Source organism: Phocoena sinus, chromosome 16, assembly GCF_008692025.1.
Source record: "Phocoena sinus isolate mPhoSin1 chromosome 16, mPhoSin1.pri, whole genome shotgun sequence".
Taxonomy (NCBI): domain Eukaryota; kingdom Metazoa; phylum Chordata; class Mammalia; order Artiodactyla; family Phocoenidae; genus Phocoena; species Phocoena sinus.
The window spans coordinates 13,415,848-13,437,430 of record NC_045778.1 but is presented as its reverse complement, the minus strand read 5'-3'; the positions used below and the strand labels follow the sequence as shown (position 1 = coordinate 13,437,430).

The 21,583-nt window shown below is 39.6% G+C and overlaps 1 protein-coding gene across 1 annotated transcript in view; it reads left to right on the top strand.

The window, feature by feature from the left end:
* ANK3 (ankyrin 3) overlaps nt 1-21,583 on the top strand; it is a 330,729-nt gene that overhangs the window by 88,417 nt on the left and 220,729 nt on the right. Inside the window, exons 2-4 of the mRNA XM_032607988.1 lie at nt 18,615-18,716; nt 19,186-19,284; nt 19,493-19,591. Coding sequence (XP_032463879.1) covers nt 18,615-18,716; nt 19,186-19,284; nt 19,493-19,591 — 300 coding nt within the window. The remainder of the gene's footprint in view (nt 1-18,614; nt 18,717-19,185; nt 19,285-19,492; nt 19,592-21,583) is intronic.

Genomic DNA, 21,583 nt, shown 5'->3' with positions numbered 1-21,583 from the left:
AAAATCCCAAACATTTGATGTATTTTATATAATCCACCACGTGTGATGCCAGAAGTAACTGCTCTGTGTTTCCTGAATGGTAAGCGGCGATATCTTAGTATTACAAGGTGCATTTCTAAGGGACTCTGCAATTTGTCATCATCGTTGTTGTTTAGCCAAGGTGTGCAACAACCTGGTATTTGTTTTGTAAATAAAGGTGCCCACAGACTCCCAGATTTTAACTGCATAATACTATACCACTGGGTCATAGAGCAGCTTCATCTGACGTCTAAAGAGACAGATTTGTCTGTTGTTTTTAGCCCTCCTTGTCTGTGAGGCGTGGGGTCACACTGGTGAGATGCATTGTTGTACCTGATAGCATCCTCAGGATGGCTGTGTAGGGAGAGTTGCAGTGTGGATGGGAGGCTGGGGATGGAGAGGTTGGACTAGGTGACCTTGCAAATCCCATTCATCTTAGGAGTCTGGCAGGAAAATCTTCAGCCAGGTCTTTTCCCTGTAGTTCAAACCATAAAACTGTGCACAAATTCATTCTTGCTCTTGAACCACGAGGTAATGGGGAGAACATTAAATTCAGAAATCTTAAATTCTATTTTCAGCAATTTTCTAACTAATTAAGCAAATCGTGCCTGCTTTTGCTTCAGCTTCCTCTTTATACAGTAGAGGTGATATGGTGACCTCTACCTAACGCCAAAAAACAAGATGTGTGCAAAGAATAACAACAACAGAAATGTACCTTTTTCGTTGTTATTGTTAATACGAAGCAAAGCTATTTCTTAAGACTAAGATTTAATCATCCGTATATTAAATCTCTGCTTACCAGTGTACTAGTTCAGGGCTATGTGTCCTGAGATTTAGTAAATATTGTTGAGGTCAGTCAAGGGCACGTACATAAACGACACTCATGCTGTAACACAATTGTAAACGAAGGCGCAATGAGATACATGTCCACTGATCGTTCCCGGGGTGGCGCAGCCTGCTCGTGTAAGACGGCCACTTCCCAAAATGAACAATGAAGTACAGATTATGCATCAAGTATTTTATAGGTAGCCTCACTCGTGGGAGAGCAAAAACGAATTTCTTGAAAGACAAGTTCACGTGGGAAATAATTGAGACAGATGAACTAGATCAAGCACAGCAAGAAAGGAGGAAGGAATGACTGATAATAAGAAATTTTGAGAGCCCGAGTGGCTCTATATACTTTTTATTCAGCACTCACCTTCTGCCTAACAAATGGAAAACGGCATTTGGTCATACTTTAGAGAGCCTGACATCTACAAAACGGACATGTTACAAACCAACAGGAACAGCTAGCTATTTTATGCAATCTTCCATCGCATTCTTGTTTTAAGTCAATGGGGAAAATAATTCCCTGAAATAAGATGATTAAAATTTCCAAAAGGACTAAATCTTCCTCATAGTAATGTTCCATCTTTGCGAATGAATGCAGGAAAAAAAAAAAAAGGAAATTCTGCAGGGCTGTTCTATATTCTGAACTGCTGAGCGCTGAGAGAGCTGCGGATAGACTTGATTTTTTTCCAAACAATGTGTTACCGTTTCTCTAGTGCTTCTTTGTCCCAAGGGATAACCAGAAACATGTCTAAACATAGCAGAGATATCAAACAAGCCTGGTAATGAATATACCTGCAAAACAGACCTTGCAGAAATTATTTTTCCATCTGTGGCTATTTCCCAGGCTTACTTAATTATCTGGATGTTTATTGTTTCAGAATAACCAGAGATAAATATTTTAAATCTTAAGGTAACATATCCCTGTGGTATACCTTCACTCTGATGTGAGTCAAGACTGACTCACCCTGTCCTACAACGTCCTTGAATGGAATGAAGAGTTCATTTGGTTTGCGTTTAAAACTTCAAAAGTATTTTGGATAAAGAGCTATACCTCGTTCCACAACTTGTGTGAAGTATTCTGGCTACAATAGAACTTTCATTACCACTTTTCCATTTTTACTCACTGAGGAAATAAACCATTTATTTACCATGAGCTGTAAGAGTGCTTTCACATCATGTAGTATCAGGGAGCTTTTAGGGAAAGTGGGGACTCACCTATCATTTAGCCAAATCATTCTACTCTATCAATTTCCTAACATTATTTATGGTTTCTACCTAACACATAATAGTGTTAGGACATAATCTGTGTCTCCAGCACACTAAGAGAACGTACAGCTTCTACTGTGTGAGGAAATTTATTTAAATGAAAGTTTTAAGTCCAAATGATTTGAAATTCTGCTCCAAGCTAGTACAAATCAGGACAAAAGATTACTGTATTGCCCTCATGTTATGAAGACATAGAAAACTCTCCTCCCCTGACACATATGGTTTTATATCCCTTGGGAGGCAGGTGAAACTGGCTCTTTAAATCCTACTTTGTATTCTCAGAAAACTTCAGACAAACTGAAATAAATCCTGTTCTACAGCTGAATAGAATCAACCTTACGTTGAGGAATATTGGAAGTACCCACTCGCCCACCACCGATAACTGACGTGCTTCTTCTTTTCTGTGAGAAACATCTTTCCTCTCTGTATTTATTTTCATTTCTAATCAGTCTCCAGGAGAATTTTTAGGGCTCTGAATTCTGGGTGAGCAAAGATATCATAAGGGGCCTGTATTCTGGGTCTTCTTCTTAATGTAAGCCAGATCGTAATAGACACACTTGATGAGAGTGGATTTATCGGCACGGCAAGGTAAATCTGTAAAACAAAAAAAACAAAAAAACCCACTGCCTTTATAAAAACAAAAGCCTGCCGGCACTGCATTTATTTTTTTAAAGGATTCCCATTCCCCTCTACCTAAAGATAAAGGTAGGAATGCTGTCTTGCCTTTCAGTTTCAGAGGGGCTACTGTGTGCAGACGCCCTGGCAGGTTTGAAATGTACAACAGCAGGGGCCTCCCTGGCAGAGGTCCCAGTGAAAAGATGCTAACCATGCCTAACATGTGTTAGGGGACAGTGACCTCATTTTCAGGGATGAACTGACGTTACTTCCAATCAAAATCCCTACAAACAAAGGCAGCCTTGTAGCGATCAGAGGAATCTGTGGCGGCAGCCCCTTGCACTTGGGGTCGTTTTGATAGTGATGATTACAAATGTAGATAGCCTTTAGGAGCGTTCTCTTTACTGGGTAAGCCCCCAGCCCCTTGTATTCCTCCTCTTCCCGCTTTATGGATGGAAAATGCTGGTTTATTTCCAATAACTAGGTAGCAGTTAAATAACAAAGAATGAAAACTTCTTTTTTTTTTTTTTTTTTTTTTTGGGTGTGTGGCATGCAGGATCTTAGTTCCCTGACCAGGGATCGAACCCGTGCCCCCTGCAGTGGAAACACAGAGCCCTAACCACTGGACCGCCAGCAAATTCCCAAAAAAGAATGAAATCTTAATAACCACAGGTCTTCCCTAAATAAAAGGTTTCAAGTTTTTCCAAATACTTGCCATGCAAAAGACACACACATAATTTCCCTTTGTTTAATATCCCTATACCCCACCTCCAAACACACACCTAAAACGGATCTACTTGCTGACATAATACCCCTTTGGGGGGAAAAAAGGAAAAACCAGTCTCCCAAAAGTCCGAGGTTTTTATTGACAGGGGGCAGACTGTTGCATGAAAGTCACAGTTGTTTTAAGTTGCGCAATTGGTCGCATTCTTTTGAAACTGGTCAGAAATTAGATCACTGTGTAAAATACTTATGAAATATCAGCACATAATATCATACTCTAAAGTCACTGGAAACTTTGAATGGGTACTATCTGAATGGCTATCATCCAGGGTATAAGCAGTGATTCTGCTCCAATCTAGTGAGAAAAAAATCCATCCCTTGTCACTCTCTCCCCACCTCATGTGCTTGGAAGCACCACGACCCCATATCTGATCTCAAAGCCTGAAACGCAGAAGGATGTGACTCTCGAGTCACTCGATTTGTTTCCATTGAACATGGTTTTATTCCAGGTAAACACTCTGGGTGTGGATTTTGAGAAGTTCCACAAAGCAGCTCCATGTCTATTTCAAAACTGTAACTGACGCTGAAATCACTAATTAAGGAGCAATGCCATAGAGGATTTTGGGTTCTTGATAAGCAAGCCGCGACACTGTGTAAGTCTACTTCCTGATTGAGAAGAATTTGCAAATCTGTATTACTTTATCCATCAAAAATTACTGCTAATGCTGCCAAGAAAAGCTTCATAGCTTTCATTTCTGCCTGTAAAAGTTTGCTTCAAAAAGGGGGGCCACAGAAGAGTAAGAAAAAGGGGACAAGAGGCAAACATGAAAGCCAAAATTTACAAATTCAGCGTTGAGAATTTAATCTTTTACATGAAATTAAAAGTTGGTCAGCAGACCTTCTAAAGGCCTCTCATAGCACTCCCTTCTTTTCCGTTCTATCTGCTGTCCCCTCCCCCAAATCTCCAAATCAATAGAGCCATATTTTTACAGCAACCTAATTCAGTGGTGCTCACCTCCATCTGTGTATTAGAATCACTTGAGTTGTGTTTATCAAAATGTCCCATCTCAGACAGTTGAATCTCCGGTTGGGACCTAAGTGGTTTGACTGTTTATTTATTTATTTATTTATTTTTTTTTTTTGCGGTAAACGGGCCTCTCACTGTTGTGGCCTCTCCCGTTGCGGAGCACAGGCTCCGGACGCTCAGGCTCAGCGGCCATGGCTCACGGGCCCAGCCGCTCCGCGGCATGTGGGATCTTCCCGGACTGGGGCACGAACCCGTGTCCCCTGCATCGGCAGGCGGACTCTCAACCACTGCGCCACCAGGGAAGCCCTGACTGTTTCTTTTTAATCTTCTCCTGGAGATCCTTGAAGCATGGTAGATTGACAACCATTGACCTACAGATCTTTTTGTCTTCATTTCCCCCACCACACTCTAATCTGCCATCTTGTTGGGCTAAAAGATAGATTTAATGACTCCTTTTCACTCTCTAAAACCCTCATTCTCTCCTGGTATCTTTAGGGTGAAGTTAAATCAGATTTATCTGCCATTCCAAACCTTCTGTGAACCTTTCCTTGGCTATTCTCCTCAGGGGACTGTCCTTTTCAGTAGAGATCGTCTACTCACCATTTTTTCAACCATTCCATTTCTGAATCTCTGGCCACTGCTCCCTCCTTCTCGTCTCCACTGACTAAGTCCCCTGTTGAAGTCCTGCCGCCTCCTCTTACCTCTTTTCCCACCTGTATCCAGGATGCAGAAATGCTTTTCTCAGGGAGCTTCTACGGGCTTTATCATCTGCTGCAGGTTCTATGAATTCTCACTCCACGTGCTGCCTCCAGGTCATTGAAAGCCATAACTGCATCCTTAAGGTAGAGGCCAAGTAGGCATTACTCCTTAACTGCTGGGTATTGAACCCTTTTTTGCATATGGACTCTTAATCCTGGTGATGGAATAAACGATGGAACAGCCGCTTTGAAGATGTGTTTTAATAGTAAAGATATTTATGACTTCAAGACCCAGACTTGTGGATTTCGCCTTCAGCACAACCTCCCAGTGAGGTAAACCATGTGGATTTAAGAAAACAGATAGATTGACTTTCTGGGTATGTCTGCATAAGTACACTGGTACTGCCATTCACATTTATATTAGTACATCCAATATGAGAAGTTTGGAAAATTGTGCTCTTCCTGGGCCGTATTTTCTGATGTGTGATCAGAAACCAGGCAATGTGGTCTGTTGGATCTGGTCGCCTAGATGAGAGATTATTACTTACGGAGATTTTTATTGGAAGAAGCTTTATTAGAGGTGTCTTGGAATCTTTCTGAGAAGTAGAAAACATGGTCAAATAGAAGGCCTTTTATTTTTTAAGATAAAAGAATCTTTTTATTTTGGGGAAGCAGATGTCATTTTTTAATCTTCTTACTGCAGTGTAGTTGATTTACACTGTTGTGTTAGTTTCTGCTGTACAGCAAAGTGAATCCGTTACACATATACAGTCTTTTTTAGATTCTTTTCCCATATAGGCCATTACAGAGCACTGAGTAGAGTTCCTTGTGCTCTACAGTAGGTCCTTATTAGTATCTAATTTATATATAGTAGTGTGTATGTGTCAATCCCACTCTCCCAATTTATCCCTCCCCCAACCCTTTCATCTATGGTAGCCGTAAGTTTGTTTAGAAGGCCTTTTTATATAGCAGTAGTTCTTGGGTTAATTTTTTTAAATGGTTAGTAGCCAGGAATCGTAAAGTTATTCATATTTGTTGAACATTCGATTTTTATCTGAAGCCACATAAATGTATCAATGCATCCATTTGCCAAATGTGGGAGGTGAAGATGAGGACTGTTTTCTGAGCGCAGAGCCGCTGACTGGGAGGTTGTCCTCCCATGACTCCCCACACTTTTTCTGCGAGTCTCAGGTTCGCTGTCTTTAAAGGAAAGCTAGAAACTAATGTAATCTGACTTCAGAGTTTTTCCGAATTTTTCTGATTTGTATTATCCTCCTTTCCAGTCATGTCATCTATATCTGACTCAGCAGCGACATTTTTAGGAACGTCTTTCTAATGAGTCTTTCCAAAGCATTTAATTTCGTTTGCATAAAAATACTCTTTCTCTATATACTGTTTCACAGCTTGAATAATACCTAATTAAGTTACATGATGATAACATCCAGAACAACTGACATAAACATGGTAGAGGAAAAAAACACAATCGACTTACTTGTAGGAGCAGGTGGGTGTGGGAAAGGTCTCCTGTGTTTGGGCATCAGTCCTGTTGGACAGAAGGAATGGTGAGCGAGGGAGCCTGGTTAAAAGAACAGTTCGCACGCTCTAGCTGTACTTCCCTGGAGGTGACATCACACAGACCTGAATCTGAATTCTCGTTCCAATGCTGTGTGGTGTGGAAGATTATACAGCTTCTTGACCTTCTGTCTTCTCCTTGAAAGCACAGAAGTATCAGACGTTCAGGATCCTGAAATAAGTTCATCCATGAGCAGTGTCTAGCCGAGTGCTTGCCTGCCTCTCCTGTGACGCTAAATAAATGTTGCTGCTGTTTCTTTCCTTCTTATCTTAGTGAATCTAAGTTCCTTTTTTTTTTTTTTTTTTTTTTTTTTGTGGTATGCGGGACCCTCACTGTTGTGGCCTCGCCTGTTGCGGAGCATAGGCCCTGGATGTGCAGGCTTAGCGGCCATGGCTCAAGGGCCTAGCTGCTCCGCGGCATGTGGGATCTTCCCGGACTGGGGCACGAACCCATGTCCCCTGCATTGGCAGGCAGACTCTCAACCACTGCGCCACCAGGGAAGCCCTCTAAGTTCCTTTTTGCTCTTTGATACGTCTGGAACATTTAGCCAAGGAAGGCGTTAGATACTAGGGGTTAAGGCCAGAGCTCTACAACCAGGTGGGCATGAGTTCTAATCCTGGCTCTGCCAGTTTCTAGAAGAATGCCCTTTGGAAAAGTGGCCTAACCTGACTTTTCTAATCTGTAAAATGTGGGTGATAATGGCACAGACTTCACAGACCACTGAGAATAAGTATGTGGCAATCAATGAACATGCCTTGTGTGTTATAAGTGCCCAGTGATTGTTAGTTACGTTACCATATTGTTAGATACAGGACACTTAAATGCCTTGTGATTCATTAGGCCAACAGAATGCAGACTTTACCTGCACATTCTTTCTTCTTTTAAAAAAAATTCATTTTATTGAAGTATGGTTGATTTACAATGTTGTGGTAGTTTCTGGTGTACAGCAAATCGATTCAGATCTCAGGTTCTTTTCCATTATGGTTTGTCACAGGATACTGAATACAGTTCCCTGTGCTATACAGTAGGACCTTGTCGTTTATCCATGCTGTATATAATAGTTTACATCTGCTAATCCCAAACTCCCAGTTCATCCCTCCCCTACCTCCTGCCCCCTTGGCAACCACAAGTCTGATCTTTGTGTCTGTGAGTCTGTTTCTGTTTCATAGATAGGTTCATTTGTGCCATATTTTAGATTCCACATATAAGTGATATCATACAGTATTTGTCTTTCTCTTTCTGACTTTACCTGCAGATTCTCTCTGACAGTTACGCCTAAAACAAAAACGTTGCTCCATTGGTGATCCCAGCAGGCATATTACAAATCAGGCCATGTGCCCAACGTGAATGAAGAAACCAGAATAAACTCAGACCCACTCCTTCTTCTTCTCTTCAATTTTGGAGGAACTTCTAATTCTGTCACTAGACTCTTTCTTTGCAAGAGACTAGAGAAGATACGAAATAGACTTTTTTTCTTCCCAATTAAGTTAGTGTAGGTTTTTATTTCTCAAGGAACAGTTAGAGCACTGGACTCGGCAAGAGACGAGCATGTCTTCATTTAGCGTTTCCTGAGAGTCTGTCACGTAGAAAACTCAGCTCTGCACAGGACGTGGACTTAGCCTAAAAGAGAACAGAGTCCATCTTGAGGCGACAGCTGGCATCTAAGCTGAACCAAGTGCTTTAGGAGTCTGGAGAGAGAAGGGGTCATGTCTGGTGTTTATCAGGGAAAATAGCAAAGATGCAGTGACATTGGAGCTGGATCTAGGGTAGAGTGGCTGAATCTCTCGGTGGGGGAGGGGAGCGAGGGGTGGCGGTGAGCATGACTGCTGAAGGGATGCGTGGGTGATGCCACAGTGCCGGGGAATTACGGAGCCTGTTGAGAAATCATAAGCCTTTGTGGGATGGTCAGCTGTCTAGATTGCCCTCAAGATCAGTATTTGTGTTTTCATTCAGGCTGGAAGTGTTGGGGGCAGGTTTTCGAGGGCCTTAGAGGCTATGCCATAGGAATCGATTGAATGCTATGGTTTAAAAGCAGAAACATTTTTACAAATGAAGCATGTCATCAAACATTAATACAGAAACCAGATAAAAGTAGATCTACTTGGGCTGACATTGAACGCTGCTTACTTGGCCTTACTCTTTTTTTCTTTCCTTTTTTTTTTAAATTTTTTTGGAGTACGGTTGATTTACAATGTTGTGTTAGTTTCAGGTGTACAGCGAAGTGATTCAGTTTTATATATACATATATTCATTCTTTTTCAGATTCTTTACCCATGTAGGTTATTACAGAACATTGAGTAGAGTTCCCTGCGCAAAACAATAGGGCCTTGTTGATTATTTTATATATGGCAGTGTGTGTATGTTAATCCCAAGCTCCTCATTTATCCCTCCCACCCATGTTTCCCCTTTGGTAACCATAAATTTGTTTTTGAAATCTGTGAGTCTGTTTCTGTTTTGTAAATAAGTTCATTTGTATCATTTTTTTTTAGTTAGATTCCACATATGGATGATAATCATATGATATTTGTCTTTCTCTCTGACTTCACATAGTATGATAATCTCTAGGTCCATCCATGTTCCTGCAAATGGCATTATTTCATTCTTTCTTATGGCTGAGTAATATTCCATTGTACATATGTACCACATTTTCTTTATCCATTCATCTATTGATGGACATTTAGGTTGCTTCCATGTCCTGGCTATTGTAAATAGTGCCACAATGAACATTGGGGTGCACGTATTTTTTCAAAGTATGGTTTTCTCCAGACATATGCTCAGGAGTGGGATTGCTGAATCATATGTTAGTTCTATACTCAGCCTTACTCTTGACCTCAGGATTCGTGAACCCTAGGGCTCCACAGAACCTCTGCTGTTGAGGAAAGAGCCTGGGTTTATTATCAAGCAGTTATGGGTTTCAGTTCTTGCTGCCTACTTATTAGCTGCATGACCTTGGGCAAGTCACTTACCTTTTAGGAAACTCAGTTTTTCACATTTGTAATGAAGATTCCTATCTTGATTGAATTGCTAAGAAATTAATAATAATAAAGCATGTATAACGATGAAAAATAATATATATATAATGCTCAGTAAAGTCCCTGACCTGTAATAGACCCTTATTAATATGCAGCTATCATCCTTGTCATAATTTTCTCAGAGCTCTCAGTGGCTCCTCACACTTTCTTGAATAGCGTTCAGTGCTTCTGGAATATTCAGCCAGAGACAGCGAACTGGCTACTACCTCCTGGAGGTTTTTAGACGGATCTGGGCGTCACATGGCTAGGGCCCAAACTGGGCAAGTAGCAGGGTGAATTTAAAAAAAAAAAAATTAAGTGTATTTCCAGCTGTAAAAAATGTGAAGATGTTAGGGTAATGATAAAAATAAGTCTTTTGAAGAGTACTGTGAACTGGCACAAAGGTAAGGGATCTTTAGAGGTGAAAAATGACATGAAACCAAGGACCAGTTTTACTTGGCTGCATAGACACAGGACACGGGAGACCAAGGTGGACGGTCTAGTGTGAGCCTTCCAATAAGCTGGACCCCAAAGGGTGTAGCTCCCAATATAAAAGGTGGCCAGGAAATAAACCCACCGCATAGAAGAATAGAGCAAAAACTTGCCTGTCTCAATTGGTTACCAGATAGAAAGAAAAAAATCTCCCCTGAGAATTTGTAACCACAAGGAATCCCTCATATCCATACCAGTTTGAGGTCTAAATTTATCTATTTTTGTTTTTGTCTTTAAAACAAAAACAAAAAGCCCTCAAGGCAAGCATTTATTTCAGAAATAATCTTGGGTTGATAGTGCCTCTAGGCAACTGACAGACACAATCTAAAATTCCTCTTTGGCAGATGGCACTGTTAACCCAAACCTTAAAGTATTCCCAAAGATTAGTTTCTAAGGAGTATGAGCTCACAGTCAATAATCACAAACTACAGAAAGTGTAAATTGGTACCATCACTTTGGAAAACAATTTGTCATTAACTAGGTAAGTTGAATGAGCACATACCCAATGACCCAGCATTTATGGTCCTAGGTATATACCTTAGTATCTTGCCTGTGTGTACCAGGACTGGTGCCATAATGTTCATGGCAGCACCGTTCATAGTAGACAGGAACAGCACAGTTAACAACTCCACAGTGGATAGATTCTGTTACAGTCACATAATGATACCTTCTGCAGCAGCAGTGATAAACCTACTGCAGTTACACGTGTCAACAAGGATGACTCTAATACAGCATTAGACAAAAGGGACATGTCACAGAAAGATATATATAATGTATGATTATATATAATGTATGATATTATATATAATGTATATACATATATCCTAATGTATACATCATATACATCATAATGTATGATTCTACTTATAGAGAGTGCTAAGATAGCCAATTATATCATATTTGGCTTATCAAGGTTTATGTAGATGTTAAAACTATAAAGAAAGTCATGAGAATGATTGACTAGAACAGAAGATGCCTTTGGAGAGCCAGTTAAGGAAGGGCTCATTAGAGGTCTACGAAGCTGCTTGTAACTTTGATTCTTGAGCTGACCAGGTATGTGGGTATTGCTTTTACGATTTTTCTTTAAACTGTTCATATATGTTTTATGCGGTCTTTTGTATGTATGATACACATTCTGATAAGCACTTTTCAAAAGGAAGATGGAAACTGTAAAAGCCCCCAGTGACAGAATATTTGATAGGATTCATGTGTGTAACTTTCTGGGCGGGTTTGAGGGGGAGAAGGGAGAGGAAAGATGTAATTAAGGATTCACGCCTCTCAACAGAAGAAAAATAAAATTATAACCATGTACAGTGATGGATGTTAACTAAGCTTATTACGGTGATCATTCTCAATATATACAAATATCAAGTCATTGTATACCTGAAACTAATATAATGTTATATGTCAGTTATACCTCAATTAAAATAAAAACGATTAACACCAAAGTTGCATGCCTGAGGGGTTAGGATAATCTTGGGACCTTTAAATCGAAATAAGGAGATCAAGGGAGTTTATTACTCACATCTCTGCCATGAGTACTTAGTTGCAGTGACAGAAATGTGTTCTCAGTAAATGTTTGTTGTTGCTGTTGAGGTGAGGAAATTGTGAGACATGGAAAGGGAAATGTTTTAGGATAGATACAGATGAGCACAGTGTAGATATAGAGTGTTAGGCATAAAAAGAATTGTGGAAGTCGTGATAGTGATGAAATCACTTTGGGAAAGAGAACAGGAAGGAAAGAAATGTGAGATCTGAAAATGGAAAAGGCGCATTTTTCAGTGATGGGTTGAGGCAGTGAAGAACACAAAGGTGTGAACAAAGAGTTGAGAGAAGCTAAAGGGAAGATGTTGAAGAAAGAGAAGGCGATCAGTACTGTCCAATGATTCACCATTCAGAGAGAGAAGTATAATTAAGTAACGGGATTTGATGATTGCAAGGTCATTGGTGATTGCATACAGAGACTTTATTGATTAGTGAGAGACGCCATATTGCTAGGGACTCAAAGATGAGTTATCAATAGTATTAAGATATAGAAGCAGTGGGACTAACCTAAACCAATCCTTCAAAACGTTTGATATTCACAGAATGATTTTAAAATAAAATAATAATCATTTATTGAGTGCTTGCTATGCACTCACCCTGTTAATTACCCTACATGAACTAATTTCATTCTAATAGATTAGTTTACCACCATTTGACAGCTGAGAAAACTGAAGCACACATATGTTAAGATACTTGCCACAGGTAACACTGCTAGTAAGTGGAGTTGTTGGGATACAGACCAATTAACCAGTCTACCACACTGAGAAACAGACATGCCTTGCATGGGTGCTATGTAGAAGACTGGAAGGAAAGGGGCTTTTGGATTGTATGTGTGTAGTTTGTTTGTTTGTTTGCTTTAGGCTTAAGAAACACCTGAGTATGTTGGTAGGCAGGGAACAGGACACCAGTAGAAAAAAAGAACCTGAAGCTTACAGGAAGGGTCATCTTCGCTTCACATGGTTCCCAGATAGTTGGGAAGATGAGATGTAGGAAAAGGATTGGAGAATTGGTTGATCCGGTATTAATAGGCCTCAGAGACTGCTCCCTGCTGTTTAGAGGCAGTGGAGCAAAGCTCTGTTATGTATCACTGAGTCGCCAGTCTACATTTCTTCTGGCGAGCTACTCTTAGCCTGATCTTGAGCCTTGAACTCAGTGAAGGGATTGTGCTCCAGCGAGGATGTACCTGAAGTATTGCCTAGATAGTTAATTCGATGGATGAATGAACAGACGGACGGATTGATTGATGGAAGACGAATGAACTAATTAACCAAGAGTTACGGGGCATAGACTATTGACCAAATATTTATTAAGCCCTTTCTTAAAGTAGTGATTAACAGCCTAGACTCTGGAGTCAGACTCTCTGAATGTATTCCCTGCCACTCACAAGCTGTGTGTCTCTGCAAAAGTCATTCATTCTATAGCCCGGTTTCCTCATCTATAAAATGGAGCTAGTAGTGCTTCCTTGCATTCGTTTCTTAGGGCTTCCATAACAAGCCATCGCAAACTAAGTGGCTTAAAACAATGGAATGTATTCTCAGAATTCCCTGGCAGTCCAGTGGTTAGGACTCGATGCTTCCACTGCTGTGGCCCAGGTTCAGTCCCCGGTTAGGGAACTAAGATCCCGCAAGCTGCACCAGACACAGCACATAAATAAATAGGGGACTTCCCTGGTGGTCCAGTGGTTAAGACTTAGCCTTCCAATGCAGTGGGTTCAGGTTCTATCCCTGGTCGGGGAGCTAAGATCCCACGTGCCTTGCAGCCAAAAAACCAAAACATTAAACGGAAGCAATATTGTTGCCATATTGTAACTTTAATAAAAACTTTAAAAATGGTCCACATCAAAAACATCTTTAAATAAATAAATAGATAATCGATCTTTCACAGTTCTGGAGGCCAGAGGTCCAGAATCAAGGTGTCCTCAGTGCCACACTCCCTCCAAAGGCTCTAGGGGATGATTCTTCCTGGTCTTTTCCAGCTCCTGGTGGTTCCTGGCAGACCTTGTCTCGAGGCAACAATACTCCAGTCTCTTCCTCCATTTTAACATGGTTTCTCTTATGTGTCTGTGTCTCCTTCTCTTTTTTTTGTAATTGAGGTATAATTGCTATGTAGCGCTATATTGTTTTCAGGTGTACAACATAATGATTCTATATTTGTATATCTTCTCTTGTTATTAGGACATCAGTCATTGGATTTAGGGCCCATTCTAATCCAGTATGACCTCATCTTAAATAATTATGTCTATAAAGGTCCTATTTCCAAATAAGGTCATGTTCTGTAGTTCTAAGTAGACGTGAATTTGGGGGGGGGGGGCCGCATGACTTAACCCCACTATACTACTTCATGGAAATATTATAAGGACTAAGTTAATATAAGTACTTGTACAATTATTCCATATTATATTAAGTGACTAATGATATAATCAAGTGCCAATAATAAAATTAAGTTAATCTAAGTGCTTGTAATATTACGTAGCACATAGTCAGAGGTATGAAGTACTAGTTATTCCTGAGGTTGGCACTCAAGAAATGCTTATTTTTTTCCAATCACTGCTTTTTGCTGAATAATACCAATATTCAGTACAGGTGAAAATTCTGAGTTAGTAGGTTAATTTATGATGTTTGATTCTATCCTTGAAAAACTTTCGTTGAAAAACACACAAGGTTCATATTTCTTTCCTGTCTAGTAAAATTACTAAGTAGACATCAAAGTGGTGAAAGACACTTTCATTTTCCAAGTTCTCCCTTCAGGTTTTCATCATCTCGGGGGGGAAATGAAATGATGACCAACTTACTCATATTCATTTTGTACCAACTAACTCCGTAGGCAATGGTCTCCTCAGTATGACTTTCCATGTGACAGCGCTCAGCCTCTCATGGGACCTAATTTCCTTCCATAGTAATTTGTCTACAGTTAGCTTAAAAGAGACATTGTTTGGATAGAATGTTCCAGATTAAAAACAGGCTGTAGCCTGTGTTAAAAGTAACCCCTAGTTACTTGATGGAATAATAGCTAAGAGATGCAACACACTGATATTAAGCCTAATACAAAATACTGTATATATTTTTAACATTAAGGAAATAAACAACAGTATATAGGTACTACAGGCAAATCTGAAAAAAGAAAAAGATGAAGACTCCATTATTTATCCTGCCAGTGAAGCAGCACAGTTTGGGAAAGAGTAAGGGTGAGATGAAGGCCAGCGAGTGTTCATTGGTACCACATCTGTTTTGTTCCCCACCGTACAGCCAGATGTTGGCATGACTAGTTCAAAATTGATGTTCAACAAATATTTGTGGAAGGAAGATCTTGGTTCTTTGTCTGTGGGCTGTAATAATTGCATTTCCTAAGTTGTCATGTTTCTTCAAGGCAGTCTTCATTTCCCTCTTCCTGCTTTTTCTTTGTATTTTCCTCTTTCTCTCCCTAGACTTCTTCTTTGAAGTACAAGCAGTGGCTGATTATTATGTATTGGTGTATTGGACATGTCTGCACGTAACAGAGGGCTGGGAGAAATGAAGAAAATAAATCTTTGTCCTTTTTCTTCTTCCTAAAGTTCTCAGGTGATAAATTAGCTACCTCAGAGAAATATTTGATACCAGGGTTACTGGCTGAAATAGATATAGGGAGGGTATCCACCAGAGAATTCTTTATCATTAGAGCAGGTGTTCTTAAACCTAAATCTGTGAGCAGGCTTAGCAATCCTGAGCCGTGGAAGTTGTGTTTGCATATGCATGTTTGATGTGTGTATGCAGGTTTGATGTTTGTATGCAAATTTGCTGTGTGTATGCAGATTTGGTATGTGTATGCATATATGTGCAATTGTTGAAGGAAAGGAATTTTTTTTTTTTTTTTGCTGTACGCGGGCCTCTCACTGTTGTGGCCTCTCCCGTTGCGGAGCACAGGCTCTGGGCGCGCAGGCTCAGCGGCCGTGGCTCACGGGCCCAGCCGCTCCGCGGCATGTGGGATCTTCCCGGACCGGGGCACGAACCTGCGTCCCCTGCATCAGCAGGCGGACTCTCGACCACTGCGCCACCAGGGAAGCCCGAAGGAAAGGAATTTATTCGTTAACTTTTGTTAGTCTCTAAAGAATCTGAGGTCCAGATAGGTAGGAAACCACTGAATTAGAAGATTTGGTTTACATTGTCTGTATTTTGTTTTGCTTTAGAATTTCTGGTAGGAAAATTATGAGAAAATGTGGGAGAAAAATGACAGTATATAGCAATGCCAAACCTTTTCAGATCTGGAATCAATTCAGGGGCTTTCCTTGAATTCTGACACCTCTTTTTGAACTTCTTTAGCTGCTGTTTTTGTGTACTCAAAGTCAGTGGTTTGGGGTGCTTACTTAACTCACAGTTATTATCTTTGGCTGTTGAAATATCCAGGCAGGCTCATGTCATTTGTTTTCAGAACAGCATCAGAGCCCTTCTGGGCAAATTCCCTGGTAAGTCACTGAGCTGGCACAAAGAAGATGGTATTTTATGGTACAATGACCCATCTTTGCACAGCTAATTTATTTCTAACTGAACTTACAAACCAAACAAAAACTAACCTTCTCCAAGTACCAAAGCTGTTTAAAGACTGAATTTTATTTTTCTTTACATTTCTGGAAACTTTGGTTTGTTCTTTGTCTGATTTGAACCAAATCTGTTGTCTTCCTCTTACTTAACTCTCTGCCCTGATTAAGTGATCTGCGTGCTTGACTCAGATCCCAATTTTGCTTTAGCAGCACCTACATGTGTTCCCAGATACCCAACTCATGGCTCAGTCTATGCTCTCTGCCGTTCAGCTTTGTATCATAGTAACTTAAGTAACTGCTATTGTTGTTGTTAATAAAGCCTCCTGTATTGTTCTAGGAAATAATCAGTTATTTCCACATAATTTACTTATTTGTTGATTCATTCATTCACAGAACATTTATAGGCACCTGCTGTGTGCCAGTGTTGCTTCCAGCTGTAGAGGAAAGAGAAAGATGGATGTTATACATATAGTCACTGCCTTGTGCTAGGTCAAGGCATATGGCAATGCAGGCAAACCAAAGATTTAAGACTTTTGAAACCTACAATCTTTCAGCAAATTGGTTTACCATTTATTTAGAGCAATGGTTCTCAACAGGGGCGGTTTTACCCTTCACCCCGGGAAACTTGGAGACATGAAGACATTTTTGGTTGTCACAAATAGGAGATTCTACCTGGTTGGTAGATGCTGGAAATACTGGTGACCATAGACAGTGACCAGGACTGTCCCCATATCAGAGAATTATCTGGATCAAAATGCCAATAGTGCTGAGATTAAGAAGCCCCCATTTAGAAGAAGCAGTACTCCTTCAGAGAGAGGCACACTGCTGTACATGGGGAGGGAGGAGACCCTGAAGACAGTGCCCTTTTTCTTTGAGGTGTTGATCAAGTCAACTCAGCTGAATTGACCCGCGCCAGAACCAAAGATCCTTCTGAGGGATGGATCCTTTCCTTCATCTCAGGTACATTTCCAGGGTTCCATTAGTATTCCTCAAAGATTGGCATCTTGGTGACTTTAACTTTTTCAAGTTGCCTACCCCTTAAATCTGCCTCTGCTTGTTCTTAAAGGGCCTTCAGTTTAGGGAGGAAGAAGGACAGGTATACCAAAAACTATGATACTGGGTGATAAATACCAAGAGGGCTCAATGAAATCAGTGCCTTGGGAGCAGTGAGCAATTAAAGCTCTGCCTGGTGGTCTGGGAAGCCTTTACAGATGAGGTGGTAAGTGAATGGGAGTTTGAAGGACGTAGTTGGCAAATGGCTGAAAGAAGACACTTTCCTCTTTTAAGCCATACCCTGCATGATTGCATTTATAACCAGTGATGTTTGGGGCGGCCCTTTCAAGAAAATCTGCTTCTGTGTTGTTTGACATGGAGCAAGTTTCCTTTACAAATTGTACAGACTCAACTTGGCAGACTTTCTTGTCATCACCTTCTTTCTATTAAAAATTTCAATAGTAGATGATTTCAGCTGCGTAATTGTAGGTACTAGAGTGTAGCAGTAGTTCAGAGTTGTATGCTTTCGGTGAATGAATTACAGGCTTGGCTTTTGTTGTTTTAAAAATGTGTATATATTTCTTTGTTTGAACCTGCTACTGCTTCTGATAAAGTTTTCTGCACGCTGTGGATTTAGCTAGCTTGAAAATATATGGAAAGTATGCTTCACAAACTGTGTAGACATTTATAAATGAATGCTTTTCAGATAGTCTGTGTTCCAACACATGGCTATGTCCTGCAGGAAAATTCAAGAGAACATCATTACCCACAAATTCCTGTTAAACTAGTGTGACATTAAATGTATTCGTGAAGCTATTAATTGAAAGGTTGGAGAGGTACAAAAGAATGGAGTAGATGTTAAATTTCTTTTTTTTTTAATTATATGAGTTTCAGGTGTAGCCTTATAGTTCAACATCTGTATAATTAAATTTCTGATTAAAGAGAACAGTGAGGTTTATAATAATGTAACTACCAGAAAGTTACAGGATTTTCCTTAACTTTCATGAAATTGTGTGTTGATTTAACGTACCTACACATCATGGAAATTTTCTCTTTCGGTTCAGAATCAGTTATGACATCACAGAAGGGGTAACTTTATACACTTGAAACTAACTTTGGAAGAATTTGTACTTTTCCTGGTGACTTTATGAAGACCTTTTATTAGTGTTTTCACGTTAGAAATAAAATAGTTCAATTGAAACAAATCTCAGTTTTACTTCCGTTTTAGTTTGGACAATAATTCTGCATAGTTAGCAACATGCATATTAGTTTCCTTTTTTCATCAACACGTTTTTTCTTATTTATTCAGTCGGATGCCAATGCAAGTTACTTAAGAGCAGCTCGAGCCGGACACTTAGAAAAGGCCCTTGACTACATAAAAAATGGAGTCGACATCAACATTTGCAATCAGGTTAGTTGTGGTGATTGTTGTTGTTATTTAAGTTTTTATTTTTTATTTTTTAACATCTTTATTGGAGTATAATTGCTTTACAATGGTTATTTAAGTTTTTAGATAAAATTTTAAAAATCCAGACTTCAAACTCCTTAAATCTTTCGTTAGATATTACCAAGACTTTCTCTTTTTTGTCAGTGTTTTCTATTAAATGTCTCCAGCTTGAATTATCAAGTTATTCTCTGCTTTGTTAGAGAAGCATTCAGAAATGTAGATATGTATCTTTTAATAACTAATTCCTAAAATTTAGTACGTAATGACATCAGAACAACCTATCTAATTGCCACGAGTACTTTTATTCCTAATTCAAGTTCCTACACTAAACACATACAAGTGGTTGTTGGTGGGAACTCTTCAGAGTTCTCGGTTGACTGTTTACTCTTCTGTTTTCAACCTGCTGAGTAAAGCTTTCCCTTCACTTAATCAGAATGGGTTGAATGCTCTCCATCTTGCTTCCAAAGAAGGCCATGTAGAAGTTGTTTCTGAGCTGCTACAGAGAGAAGCCAACGTGGATGCAGCTACAAAGGTCAGTATGACACATTTTGTGCTTTTTATATCAATTGCCCAATTCAGTGAGAATTCAGCCCTCGATAAGAATTGGGGCATGCTTCTCATGAGATACCTGTCAACCTTGTTCTCTTTGGGGAACTTATAGAGGGATTTGATATTTTGTAAAATGTTGAAAGTAGACAGAAAGATGGGTGAGCTCATGTATCTTGCCTTTTGTTTTACAGAAAGGAAACACAGCGTTGCATATAGCATCTTTGGCAGGGCAAGCAGAGGTGGTAAAGGTCTTGGTTACAAATGGAGCCAATGTCAATGCCCAATCCCAGGTAAGCCTACAGCTCTACTGCCAAGAAATGTTGTTATAATGGTTCACAAACAATGTTCTGGGTCAGGTGCTTGCTTGGTTTATGTATCTTCTAAGAATATAATACTTAAGAGCTATATCCCATGAATAACCATATTATTCTGGATTATTCAATTTCATGTATATCCTCACTTGCAGTACTCTTTGTGTGAGATGTAGAGGTTTTTAAAAGGCATCCATCTGTAAAACTGGTATGTATGGCTAGTAGTCATAGACACAAATGATTAGAGGACCTCTGTAATGTAGAGACTTATTCTGTTTTATGATGTTAGCTCAGATCCAGTCTCAGTATTTACTCACAGACAAAGGAAATGAGGAGGCCTATAAAAGAGGAAATGCCCTTAGAAGTTCAGAATATGTCGGTGCTTTATCTAGTTAAAAAAGAGAAGACACTAGTTAATTCCTGTTTACTAACTCAGGCATCATCGTTGTTCCCTGAAACAGATTAAAAAGAAAAAAAACAAGCAGAAGAAACTTTAAAATCCCCGAAGTTTAAAATTTCCAGATTGTTAGTAATGAATATACACCGATAATTCATTCAGAAGATCCTCCTACAAGCTCTCAGAATCTTCCATGAAGTTCTAAGGAAAATACCAATAGATTATCATTTGGCAGACTTTGAGTCTAAAAAAATTAAGTTCACTTTATTGTTCTAAAAATATAGGTCCTTATTATCCAAATTATTCATTACTATTCATGTCCCCACAGATGTGAGCTTGTGTAGAAGAGCAAACACCATCATAACGTACAAATATCCACTTAGGACCTGACCATTTTTAAAAAAAATTTTTTAAGTATAGTTGATTTACAGTGTTTTAATTTCTGCGGTGCAGCAAAGTGATTCTTTTTCACATTCTTTTCCATTATGGTTTATCAAGGGTATTGATCACACTGAGTGAAGTAAGTCAGAAAGAGAGAGACAAACACCATATGATGTCACTTACGTATGTCACATACGACACAAATGAACCTATCTATGAAACAGACTCCATGTCTGTGAGTCTGTTTCATAGATAGGTTCATTTGTGTCGTATTTTAGATTCCACATATAAGTGACATCATATGGTGTTTGTCTCTCTCTTTCTGACTTACTTCACTTAGTGTGATCATCTCTAAGGACCTGACCATTGTTAAAACTGGTCCCTACTCAAACATTCCTCCCAGCTGAAGGCTGACATCTATCCTGGTTCATCAGTATCTACCCCAGGGTATTAGATTTTGAACCAATTGACTGTAGAACAAAGCTGCAAGTTTTGCAAAAGATGTAGGATTTCATGAAGTCAGGGAGAGTGACGCTGGCGGACTGCTGTGGTGTCGTGACTTTCTGGCAGTAGTTGCCCAGACTGTGTGAAGAATTTGGATGATTTCCTGACAGTGTTTCAAACTCGAATGATTTGAAAAATCAAAAGATTAAATGAAGAAAAAAAATTAGGTGAGGCCTTCGGTTCCCAAGTAGTTTTTGCAAAAGGACTATCTTTTTGCTTATGCTCTGAAAATAAAAAGTGAAGGATGTCAAGCCGTCATACACTTCTGTTGGAAGAACATCATACATCTTCTCCCCCAGAATCATAGTTGGTTTAGTCTTCATTCACTCGGAGAACCTGTACATGAATGCAGTTGTAACCTACCTTTTGTTAAATCACATAAAGTCATTTTTACAATGTCTGCTTTTCTCTTTCAAGATGAAGTCTCAATCTAACTCTTTAAATTATTTACTGCGGCCTTCTCATCCCCACTTTAAATGCACTTGACTTCTTCAGTCTTTTCCAGTACTGATTATCTTTGGATAACAGGAGCCTCTTATATTTTATGGGTCCACAGAATCGTAGTGATTCTCTCCCTTGTTACTCCCGCTGTAGCGCTGAAAGCTCTGATGCCATTGAATAACAGTGTCGTGGAAAAGAAATGGCACCGCACTTGCGACCGCATGATTTCTTGTACAATTGGTCTAACC